General features: G+C 39.1%; 3 protein-coding genes across 4 annotated transcripts in view; 1 reads left to right on the top strand and 2 right to left on the bottom strand.

The window, feature by feature from the left end:
- Nucleotides 1–1,097, bottom strand: part of LOC106540392 (amine sulfotransferase) — a 28,283-nt gene extending 27,186 nt beyond the window's left edge. For both annotated transcript variants that reach the window (XM_087718580.1, XM_087718581.1), the window contains exon 1: nt 981–1,097. The gene's annotated coding sequence lies outside the window, so the exon portion shown is untranslated. The remainder of the gene's footprint in view (nt 1–980) is intronic.
- A 56-nt stretch (nt 1,098–1,153) lies between these two features.
- DHRS1 (dehydrogenase/reductase 1) lies at nt 1,154–3,401 on the top strand. Its single transcript, XM_014055485.2, has one exon. It carries the CDS (start codon nt 1,304–1,306, stop codon nt 2,297–2,299), a length of 996 nt encoding a protein of 331 aa, XP_013910960.1. The 5' UTR covers nt 1,154–1,303; the 3' UTR covers nt 2,300–3,401.
- Nucleotides 3,402–4,454: 1,053 nt separating this feature from the next.
- Nucleotides 4,455–15,771, bottom strand: ZUP1 (zinc finger containing ubiquitin peptidase 1). Its single transcript, XM_014055487.2, has 9 exons — nt 15,659–15,771; nt 14,496–14,606; nt 12,882–12,991; nt 11,581–11,749; nt 10,006–10,194; nt 7,952–8,120; nt 6,074–6,225; nt 4,743–4,960; nt 4,455–4,627 (listed from the first exon to the last, which is right to left on the bottom strand). The coding sequence occupies exons 1-9, from the start codon at nt 15,732–15,734 to the stop codon at nt 4,580–4,582; spliced, it is 1,242 nt and encodes a 413-aa protein (XP_013910962.2). The 5' UTR covers nt 15,735–15,771; the 3' UTR covers nt 4,455–4,579.
- Nucleotides 15,772–17,411: the final 1,640 nt, after the last annotated feature.

Raw genomic sequence — 17,411 nt, 5'->3', positions numbered from 1 at the left:
AATAGGAATTGACCAAACTGGCTTATCTCTGGAGCCTGGTGGTGTGGACTGAGAGAGAATGACTAACCCAAATTAAGCCAGTTGATTGTCAGCCTATGGCTGGATAAGAAGTTACAAGTAGTGAGTTTTAGTCATACGAAAGCCAGATGGGTGACTTTTGCTTAGTCATTCTTGCTCAGCCCAACCTACTTCATAGAGTTGTTATGGAGAAAATAGGAGGAGGAAAGAATATAGTTATGTTTGCTGTCTTGAGTTATTTACAATTTATAAAGGTAGGGTATAAACAGATAAGTAAATAAACAGTTACTGTAAACTTTAGGGTTTTTAAATCAGCCAACTGCTCCCGTTTATTGGTGCTCTCATTTAATGTGAAAAAATATTGGGAGTGGAGGAGGAGGAAGAAATCGGTTAAAATTTGTTGTCGATAAAACACACACAAGGCTTAAGAGTTAAGGTGGGTTTATCAAGGCTGGAGATTTCTAATACTTTCTTAGCCTTGGAAACAGGCTTTAACCGCAATAATACAAGAGCACACAATAGATATAAACTTAAGGTAAACCGCTCCAAACTTAATTGCAGAAAATACAACTTCAGCAACAGAGTGGTCAATGCTTGGAATGCACTGCCTGACTCTGTGATTTCACCTTCAAATCACCATAACTTTAACCTTAAATGGTCTACTGTTGACCTCACCTCAGTAAGAGATGTGCCTAAGTGAACCATTGTGCCTACCCTCCCTGTCCTACTGTCCCCATTTATTTGTATCCATTTCATTCATACACATGTTTATTCTTATACCTATTGACAAATCAAATCAATAAATAAAATAAAATATTATTGAGGGGCTAAAATGAAGGGGGATTGAAACCGTCCCAGGGTGTTTGAAGAAATGCAGGCAAAAGACAGAGAGAGAGGGGGGGGAGAGAGGGAGGGACGGAGGGAGGGAGGAAGAGAAAGAAAGAAAAAAGAAAAAATGCCACCTTTCTTAAAGCTTGTGCTTGTATTGTATTTGTTGGGTTATTCCCGATAGCGAGCCTCGAAGGAGCAGGTTGCTTTAATCCTCTCCATTACTACAAGCTCTTGCGTCAAACCGGCGGGACTCTGTCAACCTGTTCTGGCGCTTGGGCTGTATGTAACCAGCGGCAGGCTCCGCCTTTTCGACTCGCGGCGGATGGCACGGAGTTGAGCAAGCGCCACAAAAGCCCTCGTCGTCGTCGCCGCGGTTCTCCTGTTTTCACCAGCCGCTGAGCCAATTGCGCCTTTCTCTTCCGCCGCTGCTGCTATTACTGCTGCTGCCGCCGCCATGGCCTCAGGGACCAAGCCTCTGCTAGGGCACGTCTGTGTAGTGACCGGCGCCTCGCGGGGCATCGGGAAAGGCGTCGCGCTGCAGCTGTCGGAAGCGGGCGCCACCGTCTATATTACGGCCCGAAACCGGGAAACTCTGGAGCAAGCGGCGGCGGAGGTGCAAAGCCGGGGCGGCAAGTGCGTGCCGGTGGTGTGCGACTCTACTCGAGAGGAAGACGTGGCTGCGTTGTTCCAGCGCGTCCGACAGGAACAAGCCGGCCGCCTGGATGTTTTGGTCAACAGCGCTTTCTCCGCAGTGACCACCCTCTCCAAAGAGATCGGTGTGCCGTTCTGGGAAACCGAGCCGTCCCTCTGGGACACAGTCAACAACGCCGGCCTGAGAGGCAATTATTTCTGCGCGGTGCATGCCGCCCGACTCATGGTGCCCGCCGGGCGCGGGCTCATTGTCATCATCTCCTCGCCCGGTGGGCTGCGGTACATGTTCGACGTCCCGTACGGGGTGGGAAAAGCTGCCTGCGACCGCCTGGCGGCTGACTGTGGCGTCGAGCTGCGCCCTTTCGGTGTGGCCTGCGTGTCCCTTTGGCCCGGGCTCGTTCGCACTGAACTGGTCGTGGAGCAAGCGGAGGATGTCAAGAAACTATTCAAGAACCTGTCGGAGCGGTTGGCCAATAAGGCAGAGTCTCCCGAAGTGAGCGGGAAATGCGTGGTGGCCTTGGCATCGGATCCGCACGTCATGAGGCACAGCGGCAAAGTGGTCCTCAGTCCAGATCTTGCCCGCCTCTACCGATTTAAGGACGTGGATGGGCGAGACGTCTATAATTATATTTCGGTTCGGGAAATCCTTACCGAATTGATGCCCAAGCTGTCTTCCCTTTTCTGGTTCATTCCCCGCTTTATCACTTTCCCTAAGTGGGCCCTTGCTCTTTATTCCAGCAAGTTTGCTATTTACCCTCCCATTCAGCCTGCGGATTTTAAACCAGTTAAAAAAGAGTGATTCGTGTGGGCCTTAGGAGCATGTTTGGCTACAGGATCAAGCTTTTGTGGGGGGGAAATGATTGTTTTGGTGGGTCCTTCTCAGACTGGTAAATTAAAAATCTGGAAGAGTGAGTTTTTGCAGGAAGCGGGTTTACCCTTCTAAAAACTCTTTTGAAGAATTGCTTGAAGATTTCTCTCTGAAATGAAAGCTTTAGGAGATCATTTCTTACTCTCTGCTTCAATGTTTTTGAGACAGCACTAGCTGCTGTTACTTAATATTTCTGTACTATCTAAAATGCAAGGTTTGGGGGTTTATCAAAGAATCATTTACATACCGGTACTTGAAAGTGATCCGAACTACTTGCAACTAAGAATACTGTAGTTAAAAGATGTCAAAATATCTGGGAAAAATGATTTTTTGTTTTGCTTTTACCAATGTTGAGCACATTTATATACCCTGCCAGAGTCTGTTTGTATCCTAGTCTTCATTTCCATAAAAATAATTGTCAATATGAAATGCACGTGATATTATGAAGCTTACTTAAAACAAAAATCAAAACTTGGGGGGGGGGCTCCTCTCATCCCTTCCATTCAGTTTTGTCAGATTCTTGGAGACTGTTGAAGTCCCAAGGTAAAGCTTGGGGGAGGAAATCCTTTTATCTGTATCTTTTTCAGCCTTCAAAAGATTCCAAAATTCTGTTCATTCCAAAGTCAAATATTAGCAGAATTAGTCCTGATGAAAGAAAATCCCTTAAAGACAGTAACTATATTAAACCATACAGGGAACTCAAATCAGCAAATATTAGCAAATGTAATCAGAGCGATATCAGAACAAAGTTTACTAAAAACAATTATGAAACAGATAAGGGGGTATAAAACAAAGTCCTGAATAAGGAGGTGAGGGGGTATAAGAAACTCTCACTTTGCTCAGTTTGCTATATCTGTATAATTCCCAAAGCAACAAGCTTGTTCTTTTCATAAACAAACCATTGTTTGTTCCTAAAAGTTCTGAGGAAGCTGATGTGATCCTTCTCATAAAGTGTGTGCTTACTTGCTAAGTTTTGTATTCGGTTGACAACACCGTGTGGTGGCCACAAATCAATAAAACTTTAAAAGCACTACTTAGATGTTTTATTTTCTTGCTTTTTTCAATAGTTAACATACAACTTCTTCACTGCTTAGCACTTTTCATTCAATGGAATAGTTGAAGGCCAGGAAAAACAAGATAAAGTTGATTTTTTAAAATATGGTGATATTCCTAAGTGTAAGTAGAGGCACTGCCCTATCTTAGATCCTTGGGAAGGGCTCGATAATCAGAAAATCTGTGGCTGACTGTGGAATGACCCATAATAATAAAGTTGCATGCCAAACAGGTAAGACGTGGCAAGAGCAGGAAAATTGAAGAGAGAGAAGAACTAATTATGATTGCACAAGACTAAGCCTTAAGAACAAATGCATAAAAAGCCAGAATTATTAAAACAGTAAGCAAATGTCACCACTGCAAAGAAGCTGAAGAAACAGTGGACTACCCTATTAGTTGCTGCAAGAAGATCAGACCAACTGGCTACAAATAGCAGCATGACAAAGTAGCAAGAACAATGAATTGGACAATCTGTACTACCATTTGCCTGTAAACCAGGGTTGTCAAACTGGATTTTGATGGCCAGATCAGCATTGTACTTCTCCATGGGCTGGTCAGGGTGGGATGGGGGGAGATGGGACGGACACCTCCTGCAGCACCCTGCTGGCCAAAATGGGTGTGAGGGAGAGTGCGAGGCCTCCCATCCCATTTTCGGCCTGGACAGCCTCCTGCAGCACTCTGCTGGCCAAAATGGGGCATGGGGCGATGCCTCTGGCAGTTTTAACAAATCGAGTTATAATCATGATATTCAGTGAAAAATAGGATGTAATTTCTGTTGCTATTAAGTTAATTTTCAAACACATCTTCCTGTTAGCAATAATAGTTTAAAGGACTTTTGTTTCTGCTACTATTAAAAATTAAGATGTGATACTGAGAGCTATGAATAGCCTTGATTTGGGCTCATAGTGTTACAGAAAAAGATTTGCATCCCCCTAGATTACTGAGAATAGAGACCAGTTTAATATTCATATCAACTGAAAACCCATGTTCAGTCCAAGTAAATTTTTAAAAAATCAAGAACCATACATAATAATTAAGCATTTCAATATTTATTATAAAATGTTTAAAAACTGCTATGTACATCACTCAACATAAACAGATCTGCATAAACAGATCTCCTCTGCAGCCTTCAATTTCCTTCATTTTTCAGATATTATTTCAAGGAATTTTCTGTGCTGTGAAGAATTGAGAAGCCTGTCTACGAGCCTTGTAAATGGGAGACACATAAAATAGGTAAGTTAGTACAGTATATAATTAAAAGAAACAATTATATTCTAATTCAATAAAAATTAATCCCGTGGTTGGGTTCTAAAATACTTACAACTTTTTCCTCTTCTGTCAGCATACCATCCACAGACACTATTTGATATTGCTTATGTTTTAAGCCTCCTGGAAGTCTTCGAAATAATTTTAGATTGTTCCCATCAATGCCTTTTAAGAGTTTTTGCATTTCTTCTGAAGGGCAGCCAGGATCAAATATTAGTAGACATAAACTTTTGTTTTTTCTTTCCTCAATTCCAACAACAGTACGACTATGACCTAGTTTCAATGCCAAAAACCAAACATATTAATACACAGTATACATGTAAACAAGAATAACAAACCAATATGGCAAATGAGCCATATTGAACTGCTGCTTATCTAAACAGCTTGTTTTTGGAACTAGGCACTTACATGAATATTCTCAGGAAATGATTTCCACCAAATTATGTTTAAAGCTGCTAATAATACCATATCAGACATGTAATAAATTACAACATAATTACACAACAAGTGTTCAGAAAATGTGAAGCCAGGACTGGAAGGCAGCCTTGCTCAAGAGATCTTCATCAATCCCTCAAACAAACTAAGCAGATTTTAAATTGAATAGTCCTTCAATTCTATGAACATATGTGTTAAGGTAATAATGATTTAATAGCTGACCATCTGCTGTAAGGCTGTAAACCGAGATGATGAAATGAGAATGAGTCAGCATGGTTACTGCCACTTTAAGAAGCTGTCTATACAAGGGAGGCCATGTGAGGGCCTCTTTCTCTCAGTGCGCGCACACACGCACACATACTGTTTGAAAGACAAAATCTCTTTGTACTGTAATCTGCTCCTGGTTGTCTCAACATAATAATCACACTGTACACACTCTGACAATATGCTATTCAGAACTTTGTAAGAAATCATGAGCATCTTGAAGTGCTCTGCGAAACAGACTGTTTTACTATGCTAATGGTGACACAGCACATGAAACATAATATGCACAAGAACAAACTGTTTCAGGAACAAGGTTTAATTTTTTTTAAAAAAATGGTGTTCTAGCATTGCACAATAATTTTCAGACAAGACTGCTCTTAGCCTTTGAACGTTATTCTACAGGTTCAAAGAGAAGGAAGATAAAAAAAAATAATTAAATTCCATTTACTGCAAATATAATTTAATGTGAACTATTGCTCACGACTTCGGCAATGTTGTTAGATGAAGTACTATAAGAATATTTGAGATATTAACTTTTAAAACATTGAAATTTGAATATTCAAGATTCTTTGCTTCTAACATGATGAAGTATGATTCACATAGCATGTAAGAGAATTGTTATGGAGAATAAATTACTGTTTTTAGAAATATTTTACAAAAAAATCAATCCCCGACAGTTCTACTGACCTTGGTGCTGCAGATAAATTGGTGGCTTGGAAGTACTCATAACCTTTCCATTGTTATCTTTACCTGAAGAATAATAGTTTAACACCCATTCAAACAAACGAGGGTGTGTACCAGAAGAGCCAGTAGGCTGATGAAAGTCAATAATTTGACACCTATAAATTAAATTAAATTAAAATGTCTCCATAAATAGCCAGATAATAAATGCCATCTGGCATCTTTAAAATTCTATGCACATAATGATTCTGCCCTTAGATTAAAAATCATGCCATTGTAATTCTACAAAGTCAACTATATTCAGTGGCTGAGCCCATTTATTTCTGGCTTAGTTGCCAGGCAAGATACACGAAACCATACCAGTTTTAATTTTTCTCTCTAAAAGATAGAACTGTGTGTAGAGACTGGACAATTCACTTTTGTATTTGGAAATAATTCTGATTCATCCTGTCTCCTAGTGACTTAGTAGGAAATTATTTCAAGGTGAAGAAAAACAGGATGGGAGAGATGTTAGAAAGCACTCAGCCTGGCAGGGATGAGGGATCAAGTGCAGAGTTAGCCTGAGGTCACTGTTGTTCACCAGACCCATGCAGAAAACATGGGCATAGAAGAAGGTATAATTAATACATGTTTTATTCTGCCTTTTTTACTTTGTAATAAATTCAAGGCAGTGAACATACTGTATTTTTAGGAGTATAAGGCGCACCAGTATTTAAGACCCACCAAGATTTTGAAGAGGTAAATTTTAAAAAAAAGGTTTTTGAATTCTGCATGCCTCGCAAACCTTCTGCATGCCTCATTTTTTTGTGAAAAATGGGGCATGCAGAGAGTTTGAGAGGCCTGCAAAGTGCTGCTGGGAAGGGCAAAAACGAGAAAAGAATGACCATTTTTTGCAGAAATGGGCCTGCTTTTTGCCAAAAAAAGAGGGCATGCATAGCCTTTAGGGGGCTTTTAGAGTGCTGCTGGGGGCTGGAGGGACAAAAACAAGCAAAAAACGGTCTGTTTTTCACTCGCTTTTGCCCTCCCCAGCCCCCAGGAACACTTTGCAGGCCTCCCAAACCCTCTGCACATCCATTTTTGTGAAGTGGGTGGGGTTTTGGAAGACCAAAAATGCTGTATTCAGTGTGTAAGACACACCCAGATTTTCATCTTTTTTTTGGGGGGGGGGGGGTAAAGGTGCGTCTTACACTCTGAAAAATACAGTACTTAATGCTCCTTCTTTCTCCTATTTTCTCCACAACAATAACCCTGTGACATAGGCTGGGGTGAGAAAGAGTGAGTTCCCTAAGTCACACCAGCCAGCTTTCATGTATAAGGTGATACTAGAACTCACAGTCCCCTAGATTCTGGACCAGCATCTTAACCACTACACCAAGCTGGCTCTCATATTTTTATTTTATTATGTTATTCACCTAGGTGGAGATGGACTGAAGCATTGACACCAGTTCATAAAGAACTATATTTTTTAATCCTTGTTGTCTGTATTTTCTTGGAGGGAGATGAGAAAATTATTAAATGCAATTGGATTATCTGTGAAGACTGAGTGTCAGCAGTGTGGAAATGCTTTAATCTTGGCTTCTAAGATCGTTTTCACATTTGGTAGTTTGTATTTACAAAAGGATTTCTCTTAAAGAATTTATACCATCCCCTTGTGTGAAACTGCTAGGGCGTAGATATAATAAACTCTTTTATCCTGATACTATTTTTTTAATATTGTTGTTTTCAACTATTATTTTTATTTATTTTTTATTCTTCAATTATTAAGGAACTGAAAATATAGTTCATAATAAATAAAAATGTCAGAAAATTTTCTTATCTTTAGTAATGGATACTATTGAAATATTTGGCTCAGAACTAAGACTTTCCTGGGTATTCAACACTTACTTTAGCCTTAGAAAAGTTAAGAGTGAATAAATTTCACATGCTCCTATCCATGCTTTAGTTCCTTGTAATCTGCTGTTGAAATGAGAAGCTCCTTGGGGATCAAAACCTTCTTTCCAAGCATCTTCAATTTGTGTTTGTATTTTTGGAATACAAGGAACTGATGAAATATCTAAACAAGAGGATAACATTTAAAATCTTTCAAAAGGAAAAATTGAATTCACAATATTTTTGTTCTGAGAGATTGTGGAATGGGTCAGTCCTTAGTTTGGAAAATACAGGTAGTCTTCGACTTACAACCACAATTGAGCCCAAAATTTCTGTTGCTAAGCGAGACAGTTGTTTAAGTGACTCTTGCCCCATTTTACAACATTTCTTGCCACAACTGTTAAGTGAATTATTGCAGTTATTAAATTAGTAACATGGTTGCTAAATGAATCTGGCTTCTCCTTTGACTTTGCTTGTCAGAAGAGCCCAAAACCCTGGAACATTGCAACCATTTGCCAAGCATTTGAATTTTGATCACACGACCATGAAGATGTTAGAATGGTCATAAGCGTGAAAAATGGTCATACATCAATTTTTTCAGTGGCGTTGTAACTCCAGTCAGTCACTAAATGACTATTGTAAGTGGAGAACTACCTGTAATTCTTTTTGACTGATAGATATATCCGTCAACAGGCATAATATCAAAGAGAAGAAATTTCTCTTGGCCTGAGACTGGAAAAGGCCTATAGGGATAATGTCTTCTCCTTTCAAAAATGGTAAGTAAAGTGCTATCCCTAAGAATATGTAGATTGATGGCAGTGTAATTCTTGCTCACCTTAACGGTAATCCGGGAATGAGAAGTTGAAAAAAGGGCTGCAAAAATGATGGTGCTTATCAGTCTTTTGTTTTCTTCTTTTTTTCCTTTGGTTCAAAATGATCTCTGGTATGCACACTCTTTAAAGAACTGAGAGAACTGATCTCTTTACTTGCATTTAAAAAGTTCTTCAAACCCAATTTGTTCCAACAGGGTTTTATCATTGATATTTTGAATTAATGTCTAATTTTTTAAATACTTTATATACTGGAGCAGTACTTGGAAACTATTATTTAGATATTTTAAATTCAGCCTTTATTTTTTTTAAAATAAATTGAAATGTAAACATATATAATACTACATCATATTTTCCCCACAACAATCCTGTGGGGTGGGTTGGGCTGAGAGAGAGTCACTAGCCCAAGGTCACCCAGTCAGCTTTCATGCTTAAGGCAGGGCTAGAATTTAGTCTCCTAGTTTCTAGCCTGGTGCCTTAACTATTGAACCAAAGTAGTCATTTACATTAGTAAGGACAATAGTATAAAATATTATAAAAGTTTAATATTAAATAAAATCTTCACACTGTTAAAGGAATGTGGGAAATCTAAAATTGGATATTGTTTCAGAAGAGTTGTGTGTCTGCAGGCTCTGGATACAGCTGAATAAAACAAGTTTCAACTTAAAAGACTCCCTTTCTTTTTAAGTACAGTGGGACCTTGGGTCAGGATGGTAGTCCGTTCCAGGACTTCAGTCAGCACTCGATTTGGTTGTGACCGGAAGCAAGACTGAATGCGCATGCAAGGACACACACACAAAAAAGGCGTGGAAGGGGAAATCGCTACGGCAAGGAAAATAGCTGCATCTGTGTTTGATCGCCACCCGAGGATGTGTTCGTGAACAGAGTGAAACATTTAGCGTATTTTTTGGTCGGCACCCGATTTGGTCGTGGTCAGAACGTGACCCAAGGTCCCACAGTATTGTTTCTTGCTATTACTGAATTACATTCAACAGGTAACATCACAACAGTATGCTAAGATCATGTCAGAATGGTGGATGTCTACATGCTAACAGGTCTGATCTGGGAGATGATAAGTATTTCTTCCTGGAAAACCTTTATGAATATGAGAAATTTACCAAAATTAAGTGTTCCCTATCTCAGAATCTAAAGAATACTAAATCACAGAGGGCCCTATGCAAATTTAGTCTGAAGTAAATTGCTTTGATTGCTATGAAAACTATGTAACAAAGTACAAACCTTTCAAACATTCTTTATAGGAGTTATTTCTCAAAAGAGAAGAAAACAGAATTTGAAAATTCCGATAACCACAACCCCAGCCTTTGTCTCCAAGAGAACAGTGAAAGTGATCCACTCCTGTAGAAAGCCACACGTGCTTTATATCTTTGCATTCATTCTGATAGTACTGGCACAATGCTTCAGTAATTCCTAGTTTGAAAAAAGATGAAAATGGAGAAATATTGTGTTAACCTAATTTACAAATTATTCAATTATTCAGTTTTACAAGATATGACTTGATTATGAGCCCATCAAGACAGTGTTTACTTTTAGTACCTACATAGATTCTTTAGATTATCTGTTCTCAACCTGACCTTTCAGGTCTTCCAAAGATGTATCCATCAATGTTGTAACCCAACTCCTACTGCAAACAATTTTAAGCAACCTTATAATGCTAAAATAACACAAGCCTTTTAGAACAATACTTCAGGTCCAGACTAGGGAGCTGTGGTAGCGCAGTGGTTAGAATGCAGTATTGCAGGCTAATTCCGCTCACTGCCAGGAGTTCGATCCTCACTGGCTCAAGTTTGATTCAGCCTTCCATCCTTCCGAGGTTGGTAAAATGGGGACCCAGATTGTTGGGGGCAATATGCTGACTCTGTAACCCGCTTAGGCCATGAAGCAGTATATCAGTCTAAGCACTATTGCTATTGCCTATTGGTGTGTCTTCAAACATATTCCCTTATAATAAAATAATGGCTACATATAAAGTAGCTAATTAAGGAGACTAGGCAAGGGGAATTTTTTTTTCTGATGGATGCCATCATTGGATATCTTTATTTAGATTGAAAATTGTCTATTTGAAACAATTGCATTATTAAAGCAGCTGTTCTGTAGGGAGAATGAGGCAGACAGGAACTGAGGCAAGGCAGGTTGAAGTTAACACAACCTTTATTAACAGTGTAACACAGTTCAATGTAAGGCAAACCTCTAACCAGCAAACAGCAACATTTGACAGCTGACAGCCCTTTTTATACTAGAGCTGTCAGACGCTGAACCAATAGAATGGCTGTATTCTTCCGCCAGCTGGCTGCTCGCATCTTAACCAATCAGGAGCCGGCAATGAAAGTCAATGGCATCGTAGCCTTGAGGACTTAACAGCAGCAATTTAGTTATGGACACATTTATAAAAGATAACTTTTCAGACGAACAATGATCCTACCATACACCTGACAGTAACAACACTGTTCCTATAACTAGAAAGAGAAATGAGTTCTTTCTTCAGAGGAAGAAAGACTATAAATATGACTGTCAAATGAAAAACTAAGGCATACATTTTATTTTATCTGAAGGCAATAATTAAATGTATAAGGAGTTAATACTTTTGATAACACTATCCTTAATATGGTTTGTAAGAATCACCACTTCTAGAACATTTTATGTTCTTACTTTATTAATTTGAGGGCACAAGGAAACAAATGGTGATTTCTTAAATGAATCTATAATACACAGTATCACAATATTAAATGATGAATGATGATTTAAATAATCCCCTTTAGATATTTGAATCAGGTTTTGAAGCAAGAACTTACTAACCTGAAGTCTTTGTCTTTCCATCATCAACGCCTAAAGCCAGAGATTCCAACATATCAGCTTTTCTCCTGTGATATTCTGATGGTTGCATTCTTCCGAAATCCACTTCTTTTGTCATGGCTTTTAGAGACTGTTGCTTGTACCCCCCAGAGCCATCTAAGCCATATTGTCTCTGTGGTGGACAAAATATTCTTTTAAGGGTGAGTACTGCTGATGTCTTGGATCATAGCTTCCCTACTGCCTTAGTACTGATTGTGCTGAATGGAATCCAGGGGCGCATCAGACTGGGAATGTTTTTCTAGAAACAATTTGAGATATTAGGCTACAGATAGCTAGGAACGTTTATCACTGAATTGCATAATAGTAAATCAACTGTATAAGGCTTCAATATATTATTATTTGTAGAGAGATATGTTTGGAAAGTGCATCAGAATTCTATAGAGAGCTTTGGCAGAAAAGGTCTTGTCCCATCTCTTTATTAATAAATCAAGAGATCAACTTAATACTGCATCCAGTTTTGCTCACATTACAAAAAGATGTTGAGACTTTGGGAAAAGTGCAAAGAAGAGCAATTAAGATGATTAATTGCTCAAAAACATATGAAGAACGTTTGCAGGAATTGGATATGGCCAGTCTAGAGAAAAGAAGAACTAGGGAATGACATGATACTAGTATTCCAGTATTTGAAGGGCTATCACCAAGAGTGGGTCAACTTATTTTCCAAAGCATCAGAAGGCAAGACAAAAAATAATAGATGGAAACTAATCAAGTAGAGAAGCAACCTGGAATTAAGGAGAAACTTCCTATCAGTGAGAACAATAAACTAGTGGAATAGCTTGCCTGCAGAAGTTGTAGATGCTTCATTACTGGAAGTTTTTAAAAAAAGACTGGATAGAAATGGCATAGGGTCTCCTACTTGAGCAGGGGGTTGGATTAGAAGACCTCCAAAGTCCCTTCCAGCTCTATTCTGATTGAAGGAGTGTTGTACAAACAATAGTGAAGAAATCAACCAGCCATGTAATGTAGTAACTTTAAAAGTGCATGTTAATGTAGTATTTTGTATCCTGCATTTTTTCCATCATGATTCGATAGATCTCTGAATGGTCTCTCATCCAGAAACTGACTCAACCAGTTTTGATAAGGAGGCTCTTTTATGAAAAAGACCTGTACCTTAATCAATTGCTTTTAAAGATCAATCTGTTTATCTATGAAGAATAGATAGGTATTCATACTTACTGCACATGTATTTTCTCACTTTATTCAGACGGGCTGTTGAATACGGACTTAAAAGACTAATATCATACCTGCAACTTTTGGAAATCATCCTTTTCTTGCCTTGCAGTTTCTGTTCTTCTTTGCCTATCCTCTTCATTTTGAAGATGCTGCGCCAATTCTAGATCATTCAAGTTTCTTCCTATTAGATAAAAAAATATGGAAGTTTAATGTATTTCAAAATATTGAATATTTAATTATCCTAAAATAAACTACACATATTATATAATTTCGGCAACATTTAGTTTCAAATTTGCAGCATAGTTCTATGTATACTTACACAGAATTAACCTATGCTCACTGAGGCACAGAATTAAAGTCTTAATTATGCACATTACATTCATACACACATAATGAAAAGCTGAACTAATCAATATAATTCAAATAATTTTATGTATTTATTTAAAACATTTATATAGCTGCTTATATCAAACTCTAGTTACTACTCATCAGTGTAGTATCACAGAAATTATAAACTGAAATCACCTGCATAGTTTATATATACAAACTGGTTTACTTGATCGGTAAATTATACTAATTTGCACTTGGAGCACAGTTATTAACTTGCAGGATGTATTTCTTCCTAGTCATAACTGCTTTGTTTGTTATTAAGGTGCATAATCCTCATGTCTAGGACTTAACTCTTAAAACCTAAGTAATACTCAATTATCATCCTCAGTGGGATCAACATTCCAACTAGCAGAGGAAGAATGCAGGAATTTATCTTTCTCTTACATTTCTGAAACTCTGTTCCAGATATGAGAAAGCTTCAATGCAACAGTGTGGGGAGGACACCAGTGGATGCCAGGAGGAAGGAAAATGAACCATATATATTCTTCTTTCTCTTATTCCAGAAGGACTGTTTGTAAGATTGTTTTGAAATGAATAATTCTACACAATTTCTGAAGGTAAAGTATAGCATGCAATTATCCTTTTTAGAAACAAAGACTCATCACTTATTTCCTGGACAGAACAATTTGTTTACATAAGGTTGAAAATATATTTGCCTGTTTAAGAAAAGTAGTATTTACAATGTGAGAATGCAGGGAAAATATATGAAACTCTTATAACACTGATATGGTAACACTCAGCTGGATGAAGCAGGAAAACCTCAAATGGATATTTCAGATAGAAACTTGGGAGGTGTGGTTCTCAATGATTATGTGGGGGGAAGGAGTATTGTTTTTAGTTTTCAATATTAGAATTCTACTAATCACATACGTACAGTCCTATTAGATTTTATCTTGTATACAAAATAATTTACAACAATTTTAAAAATGGATATTGCCTTATTTCAATGGCCTTTGACTGAAAAAACTGACTCAATGACTCAAAAGCTTTGAGGTAGAGGCGCATAAATTATTTAAAATCTTTTTTCCACTGCCGATGACATTTTATTATTTAAACTATTTAAGTTGCATTTATTTATCTACTCTGAATACAAATGAGTATCTTATATGCATGGTATTTCAGTGTTTAAGAGATTCATTCTACAATATTAGAAGAAACAGCCAACTGATAACACTGAGGCATCTTTCCAATTACAACACACTGCTTTTTAACTTTCATAGTTGGATGAAACTTCCCAAATCATGGAAAATATGCTTAAAGGATAACATGTCTTATTTTGGAATCATTTACTTTACCTTCTAAAATGCTGCATTCATCCAGGTGCAGTTCAACATGTTCTTGCAGAACTGGATAATTGGTACAACTAAGATGGCATATTGGACATTCATATAGAGGTAGACCACTTTCTGCATTGAAAAAAAAAATATTTTAAAGATAAATGATGATTTTACTGGCCATTCCTACAAAAATCAAAGAAATTAAACAACTCCAAGCAAAATCCATAAATTCTTAACTTGTATTAAGAGCCAATGTTAGTGTTTGAGAGCTTTGAAGCCCAGTAAATTTGACAGATTTATCGTGTGGAATAGTGGCACTTCAAGTGAAAAAGCCATATTTATTTTTCACAATTGTGTTACTCAAAGACATACAGTAGTGGCAATTAAAATGGTGGCCTTAAACAAACTGATATTTACCATAAACAGTTGGCAGCCGAAGTTTGGCATTTTTAATTGCAGTTGATTTAATCTATACAGAGCAGTACGCTTGATTTTTGTTGTATAAAGAATAAAGGTGGGTATATCAGTTAAAGTGACTAGAAGTGGGGAAACCCTAGTCTATTCTCAGCCACAACACGATTTGGGGCTACGCTAATCTACCTCACAAAGTTGTTTGCTATAGGAAAAGAAGCAGAGTGTGTCATATGCAATGCAACGAGCTCAACAAATTGCAGAAAATATAGTGCCAAGATCAGTTACACAGTCTCATAAGTTATGCCAGGTGTGCTCACTAATCAATGGGAGCCAAGATACAAGGTCAAGACCCAATAGTAAGCAGGTGTTTTGCATAGCCTTATGGCTACTTTGAGGTCATAAATTTGGGGAGGGAAACAGGGAAGCTTCTCTGAGCCCTCCTCTACCACCGTCTTATTTTAATGCATGCTTTGATTAAGGTGCAGCCAACATCCGGTTGCAATTTGAAAGACGCAAAAGGAGGATGCACCAAACTTCAAGCGCTCAGTTAAAAAAAGAAAACCAACCGAGACTCCCCAGGGAAACATTTCAATCTCAACCCTTTGCATCTCTGCAACAACCGAGCGGGCATTTCGCCCCCCCTCCCCCGCGTAGAGCGCTGGCGGATGGGAGACCGCAAACGGAACTCAGCTGTGGTCTCCCAGTCCGCCAAGCCTCGCAGTGTCGGAGGACCACGGAGGGCAGGGCGGGTGTCCCCGCTGACTCACCAGGAAGGGGAGACGGAGGAACAGCGCGAGCACCGGCAGGCGGACTTCCCTGCCGACCTCTCCTGGACCCGTCCATTATCCCGCCGGTGGTGGGGGGAGCGCTGAGCGGCTCCTCCTTCTCGGAATGCAAATAACCACGCCCCTTTAAGACCAAGCCAAACAATCGCAAAAACCTCGCGCGCGCGCCGCTGGTCCGAAGCAAGCGGAAGGCGGAGGCGCCGCGCGCTGGCGTTCCGTTTACGCGATAGGTGCTGCCGCCTGTGTTTAGCCCCCTTAATAACACAACGTCAAAACTCTTCTATTGGAGTCGGAATTCGTTTCTCAAAACTTGTTTCGCGCATATATGTAGCTTCTTGGTCTGTGAGCCCGCTAGTCTGGGGTGGGAGCTGTCACTATCTGGTTTCTATGGTTTCCCGTTCACGAGCTTGTTGTACATCTACAACAAAGTCTATGGAGATTCTCAGTCATCCGGTTCATGATTGTACCAAAGGTGCTTTTTCAAAGGGAACTGGACTTTTTTCAAAAAGCTGCTTCTTGGATGAGAAGCGAAACGTCTCCAAAGAAAAACCAGGAAGTCCAGTTGCCTCTTGAAAAAGCACCTTTGGGATCTACAACAAAGTTTTTCTACTCAGCCCTCAAAGATAAATGTTGGAATTAAGCAGGCACGTTCAAGTTAACAGTGGTTCTCATAACGATATATTAAAAGCATTCACTACGTTGGCTTAAGACAAAAATCAATCCTGGTATTTTAAAGGGTGATTGATTACCAGGAATATATGTTAGGCATTTTTTTGCATTTTTAACTCCGCAACGACCAGAAGCCGAAGAGGAAGGACTCGTTTACGCTGGCGATGAGTGCACTTTTGGGAGACCTGGAAGAACAATTAGGCGCCGGATAATGTTATGGAGAAAGTCTATGTGGTTGCTAGGACTCGAAATCTACTCGTTAGCATATAATCATCCGACAGATTTTGTTTTTAGCGGAGGGGAAAAAAGCGGCCGGAAGCAGCAAAAAAGAGTTACGAAGAGGAGGCTTTTATTGTGTGAATGAAGCAGATGAGCGGCTGCCCAATAAAAGCTTAGAGTGCAAAAAGATTCATGTTTCAATTCTTTGCCGGGTTTAAAGTTAAAGCCGGTTGACTGAAACAGTCAATACAGGCTACTGTATTTAGACGACGCGTTCTGCATGTACGTTCTCGTGGTGGTGGTGGTGGAGGATGATAAGTTAAAATATTAGCACAAACTTTCAAGTCAACGTCCCAAAGGTGCTTTTTCAAGAGGCAACTGGACTTTCTGGTTTTTCTTTGAAGACTTTTCGCTTCTCATCCAAGAAGCTTCTTCAGCTCAAGCTTCAAAAAAACAAACAAACCAGAAAGTCCAGTTGTCTCTTGAAAAACGCACCTTTGGGACGTTGACTTGAAAGTTTATGTGCTAATATTTTAACTTAGTATCCACCACCATTAAGAGAATGTACATGCAGAACGCGTCGTCTAAATAAAGTCCTCTGTATTGACTGTTTCAATCAATCCGCTTTAACTTTAAACCCATTGACCTGGATAACTGAGAATCTTCGTAGACTTTTAAGACAACGGTTTCCGAGATAATTGAACGTCCATTTAAGCCCTGTGTGTCTCTCTAGTCTAGTAAATGCTGGCTGGGGAATTCTGCGACTTGAAGTCCGGACATCTTCAAGTTGCCAAGTTGGGAAATGCTGCTGTAAACCCTTATTTATCTCTATCTACTCATTCTACCC

The sequence above is a fragment of the Thamnophis sirtalis genome, unplaced genomic scaffold (assembly GCF_051295495.1).
Source record: "Thamnophis sirtalis isolate CommonGarterSnake01/CBP01778 unplaced genomic scaffold, rThaSir2_p1.2 scaffold_6, whole genome shotgun sequence".
Lineage (NCBI taxonomy): Eukaryota > Metazoa > Chordata > Lepidosauria > Squamata > Natricidae > Thamnophis > Thamnophis sirtalis.
The sequence above is the reverse complement of the archived record's forward strand: the minus strand, read 5'-3'. Positions and strand labels throughout refer to the sequence as shown.

Excerpts from the sequence above, each read along its gene's own strand:
- DHRS1 (XM_014055485.2), top strand. The coding sequence starts at position 1,304 with ATGGCCTCAGGGACCAAGCCTCTGCTAGGGCACGTCTGTGTAGTGACC.
- ZUP1 (XM_014055487.2), bottom strand. The coding sequence starts at position 15,734 with ATGGACGGGTCCAGGAGAGGTCGGCAGGGAAGTCCGCCTGCCGGTGCT. Across the intron at positions 8,121-10,005 it reads CTATAAAGAATGTTTGAAAG|ATATTTCATCAGTTCCTTGT; the intron begins GTTTGTACTTTG and ends CCTCTTGTTTAG. Across the intron at positions 4,628-4,742 it reads TGACAGAAGAGGAAAAAGTT|GCTCGTAGACAGGCTTCTCA; the intron begins GTAAGTATTTTA and ends CCCATTTACAAG.